Source organism: Drosophila subpulchrella, chromosome 3R (genome assembly GCF_014743375.2).
Source record: "Drosophila subpulchrella strain 33 F10 #4 breed RU33 chromosome 3R, RU_Dsub_v1.1 Primary Assembly, whole genome shotgun sequence".
Lineage (NCBI taxonomy): Eukaryota > Metazoa > Arthropoda > Insecta > Diptera > Drosophilidae > Drosophila > Drosophila subpulchrella.
In genome coordinates, this window is record NC_050609.1 from 2,206,808 (window position 1) to 2,212,319 (window position 5,512).

The window sequence follows — 5,512 nt, forward strand, 5'->3', positions numbered from 1 at the left end:
GTTCAATGATTAAAGAGGCAAACGCCCAGAAATTGGCCAGCTCACATTTCGTTATGGCCCCCGTTGGGGCAAGTTGGGCAGGCATGTTGCAACCTGCAAGAGCGGTGGGTAAGAATTTTTTAATTTGATCGCTGGGGTCTGCTTGGGGCGGGGCCATTGGGCGTTTTTTGGAAAGGCACCTATCGATAAGATCGGCCTAATCCCGTGGCCAAATAATGAGTGCTAATTGTTCAAAGCGCGGAAGTTAAAGAGGTGGCTCCCCCTCAAAAAAAAAAAAAAACAAATACAGCAATCGCCAAGTTTAGTTTCAAACCGGCAATTAAAATGCTTTGAAAGCAAGGTCATGGCAGCTGCTTTTTTTCGCAGTGACAAACGCAGCTAAGGAAACGCACGAGCAACATGTTGCCGGTGCAGCTGCACGCCAGCAACATGCTGCTGCTGTTGCTGCTGCAGTGCTCTCCAGCCAACAAAAAAAAGCGATTGATACACATTCTTCGGCTGGGGCTTCGATATCCACTTCGGCTTTGGCCAAAACCCGCTTCGAGCCGCGATTAAAGTGGTAATACGATTACATTGTTCTGCTCTTGCTCTCGTTGGCTTTTTATTGTATGGCCGATATTGCTGGTGTTGCTGATGTTGTTGTTGTTTCTGGTGTTGCTGCTGTTACCAATGTTGCGCATGCGCCGGCGTCTCAGCTCGGCGTCTCGGTGTGCGCTCTGCTCCCCAGTCTCCGGTCGCCGGTCTCGGGCGGTATATATTAGGGCCGCCAGCCAGCAGTCAGCACAGTTCGTTAACAGTCCTAGTCGTGGTTCTAGGAGGTTCAACCAGCGTCCAGCGACCACTGCCTGTGTCGTGTCGTGTGTAGTTAGTTTTCCACTTCCGTGCATCCCCAGTGTATCCCCGAAACTCCTTTTCGAAGCTCAATCGTGTGATCTAAACTCAAAATGAAGCCATTCGTAAGTATACGCCATGGGATCTAAAGGATAACATCAAAAGGATATGTGAAAAATTAAGAGTGATAAAGTGTAGAGTTTTATCAGGCCTTAAGGATTTTGGGCTTAGGTGTCTCACTTCCTTAAATATATAAATATTTACCTTCTACTTTATTTATGGTTTTAAAAAAAAAATTTAATTTTTGTTTAACAAGTAGGTTAATATAAGATCAAAGATTTGGCTAACCAAGTAAATGATAGATCATTACATCTTTAAAACAATATTTTATTTGTTATAAATTCGAAATACAGATCTTTAGGATAATTTTTTAAAGTTAATGTTAGTACACAATACCCAGTGATCACTTTTTGAGTCAAAAACAAATTTATGTTTTGAATTTGATTTTAACAAGATCTAAGGAACAAGGTTTTAAAACATTAGGAAGTGCTTTATTCTATCAAATCTTTGATTAGAACCATCAATTTAAAAATTATATATAAGGTGCATAAGAAAACGTATCTTTAGGATAAAAAACATAAACTACAATTGGTTATATGATTATATTTGCTTTAAACATGACAGTGACTTGGCATTATAAAATAAATGCATTGCTTGCATTCCTTAAATGGCATATTAATCTGTCATGCCTTCAGTTGAATTTAATTCGATTCATTTAAATTCCGCTCCGAATAATGTGCCACCTGTTCTGCTACCGAAATGCATAAATCCTTCAGTTCCATCCGAGAGTCATTTACGCTAGGCACGTCATGCTAAGCGTACCACCCAGAAAACCATCAGCTGCCATCAAATTCTGTGCGAAGTCCCGTTGGTAAGCCGTTGACATGTTGCATGTCGGACAGTTTATTTAACTGTTTTTCCACCACTTTCCGTTCAGCCTGCCCCACTTGCCCCACTCACCTGCTGACACATAATATGGTACATAATCGCGCCGCATGCGGTAATATCTGCAAACGAATACATATTGGTCGAAACGTGTATCTCTGAATCGAATCAAACGGTTGCGCTTCGCGGCGCTGGAAAAGCGAATCCGAAAGAAAAGCGGAGAGATGGGCGTGTGTTTGCAAAAGAAAAGCGAGAGGAAAACGTTGGCGCAAGCGCAAGAAAAGCAAAGCCTGTAATTAGGTTAGCAGAGGCGGCTTATAAGCTCCCATTGAGTGACACCTGCGATTAAAGATTTTAGGCGGCGGCTACCGCAAGAGTAATTACTGAGCCATGGCATAATCCCACACCTAACATTTTCTACAGTGTGGGAAATAGGGGCAAGATAAGGAACTAGTATGATTTAAACCATTGGATATCTGAAACATTAAGTATCTAACTTAATTGTGTACTTTTCTAAATGTATTATGAAGACAGCGGGTTTTATCCTGGATTAGTTTCCTGAAGACGGATATTAGTGAAACCGTTTGTGAAGAGCTAAAATTGAATGAGCTTATTTTGATTACTATTTTGATGATTCTTTTTATTAAACCGTATAACATTTATTAATTAGTTTTTTGGAATTAGTTTTCTTATAGAGAACATTTTAGTAAATTTAAAATTACATCAAAAACATATATGGTGATTTAACAATGTTATGCTCTTTTAAGAGCGACTTATTACTTTTATAAAATGTGAGCAACAGTTTCGATATTTATATTTTATATATTTTTAAAAATCTAATTTTTTTTTCTATTTATGTGGACAATTAAATTAAAATTGTTTTTCATTTCCCATTAGTTTATTGCTGCCGCCTTGCTGGTCTCCACGGTGTCCGCCTCCTGGCACGGAGCCGTGTCCACACAGTACCAGCACCTGGACCCCCACAGCCACACCTACTCCTACGGATACGCCGATCCCAACTCACAGAAGCATGAGACGCGCGGCCATGATGGCACCACGCACGGCTCCTACTCCTACGTGGATGGTCATGGTCACGTGCAATCGGTGTCCTACACTGCTGATCCGCACCATGGCTTCAATGCCGTGGGCACCAACCTGCCGCAGGCTCCTCACGCTCACGCCGCCCCCGTTTACGCTGCCGCCCACTCCCATGGCTCCTACGCGCCCTACGCCCATGGCTACGCCCACGGACCCATCCACATCCCGGTGCTGACCCACGGTGGCGTGCCCGTTGATACGCCCGAGGTGCAGCATGCCAAGGCCGAACATGCCGCTGCCCACGCCGCTGCCGCCCACAATGCCGGTGGACACCATCTGTACAAGCGCTCCATCTACGGAGGAGGATGGGGCTATGGCCAGGCCGCCCATGTCCCACTGACCCATGGAGGTGTTCCCGTTGACACGCCCGATGTTCAGGCCGCCAAGGCTGAGCACTATGCCGCCCATGCCAAGGCCCTGGGAGCCGTGGCCCATGCCCATGGAGCTCCCGTCGAGACGCCCGAGGTGCAGCACGCCAAGGCCGCCCACTTTGCCGCCCACGCTGCCGCCCGCTCCGGACATGCCGTTGCCCCCATCAGCCACGGTGGCTACCATGTGCCCGTGATCCATAACGGAGTGCCCGTGGACACGCCCGAGGTGCAGCACGCCAAGGCCGCCCACTACGCCGCCGTGTCGCAGGCCTCCGTCCACGGAGGAGCTGCCTCCCATGGATCCTGGGACGATGGCCACTACGATGGACGCTGGGAGCAGAGCCACAGCAGCCACAGCGGCTACGCCACTGGTTATGCGCATAAGGGACCCATCCACATCCCGGTGATCCACAATGGAGTGCCCGTGGAGCCCGCCGAGGTGCAGCACGCCCGTGCCGCGCATCTGAATGCAGTGGCTGCCGCCGGTCATGGAGCTCCGGCCAGCCATGGTGGCTACTACGGAGGCAATGGCCACGAGGACGATGGCCAGTACCATGCGCATTACGACCACTACTAAGGATTAAAGGGATCGGCACTTAACCTCCGATCGACGACGAGCATCTCTATACACTCTGCCTAACCGACTACCGAAGCCAGCGGTGCGTATGCGCAACTTTGCATTGCGTATACGCACGCTAGAGCGACTTTAAAGCAGCATTCCCAACTCTGTATCTATCTGTCTGTCTGTCTTTCCATCTATCTGTCTATTCTACATATTACTGAACCTATCTTTCACCCACTGAGAAACGCACACACACGCCACTCAAAAACACAAGGAAAACTGAAAGCCACTACACACGGGAGATTGAAGTTCTTCGGAGGAAGACTTCCTTGCCCGCTGGGTTTCGAGCGATTCGGATTTGGATGGAAGTCCCAGTCACAGCACACACATCTTCCTATTTACATCTCTCTGAACTAGACTTTCTCTTTCTATCTCCTTGCCCGACAATCTACATCTTCTTTCTCTTATCTTACCTCGATTGAGAAACGCTGTATGAGTATGTTGTAAATAACTGTTGTAATCTCTATGTATCTGACCAGATATAGATCTATATTTTATATGAAACTGCAAACAGACAAATAAACTGCAAAAATGTATTTGATCACAATTTAAAGTGTTTGGAATTGACGAGGGAATTGTGGCAACAAGAGTTCTTAATTAAATTCATATGTTTATGTGGAGCATTATAAGCAAAGGTTTTTATAACAGATTTACTATTGGGATATGGGCATTACGTTATTTAGGGAACTTATGTGATTTTTCGTTCACTAAATCTTGGATTTTAATATTCATACCATTTATTTATAAATATATATGAACTTGTATATTCATTCCACTTGTTTATTCAAATATTTTCAATGAAAAGCGAATATGCAATTTTGTATATTCTTGTTATTAAAAAACGGGTTTAAAACTTTTATTTCTTTTTAAATAATAACAACAAATAATTTTAAAATATGCTATGATGGAGTTCCGAAAAAGGTTTTTCTCTTCCCTTTAAAAACATATATTTTTTTTGCAAATTTTAATTCCAAAACATTTAGAAGCCCTCACAAAATACGTATACCGTATAAAAAATAAATACTAGGTCTTCTTCGTTTTTTGTTTTTATTCGTCAAAGCACCGAGTTGACTTTGTGCTCGTTGGAATTTAATTTAAACCACCCGTATTCAGATTTATCTCTCAACCACATTTTTATGTTATTTCCATTGTTTTGTCATATTAATTAAAAGGGCATCCTGTCATGAAGCTCTCCCCTGTGTCAGTGGGAAATCCCATTTCCTTTAAACTCTGGCTCATAATTCCCTGTCACAGGTCAACTGCCGCACCACCCAGAATAACCACCTAAACCAACCGCACCCCATCTTCCACCCACAGTGACTGCATTGAAAGGAACATAAATATTTGCAATGCAACGATTGAAATTTGCATACCCCCACATGTGTGTGCTTGTGTACTATGTGGAAATGCCTCCTGCGGGGGCGGTGGGTGGTGTGCTATGCTGTGGGCGTGGCACTCTGAATTCCCATCGGAGGATAGCTGAATGTGGCACTGTGACACTGGGAGCGAACAAACAATCAATCAATGCGGTATGAGTCTTGTATTTTTTACCCCAGCCGCCTGCAAAATTGTGTGTTTTATGTGTGTGTGTGTGTGTGGGGGGGGGGGGGGGATTGTGTCACTCGACTTGGGGAGACTCGAACTA

General features: G+C 44.6%; 1 protein-coding gene across 1 annotated transcript; it reads left to right on the top strand.

The window, feature by feature from the left end:
* Positions 1–777: 777 nt before the first annotated feature.
* On the top strand, positions 778–4,414 carry LOC119558443 (histidine-rich protein PFHRP-II). The gene is made up of 2 exons (XM_037871983.1): positions 778–956; positions 2,674–4,414. Exons 1-2 carry the CDS (start codon positions 945–947, stop codon positions 3,820–3,822), a joined length of 1,161 nt encoding a protein of 386 aa, XP_037727911.1. The 5' UTR covers positions 778–944; the 3' UTR covers positions 3,823–4,414.
* The last annotated feature ends 1,098 nt before the right edge of the window (positions 4,415–5,512 follow it).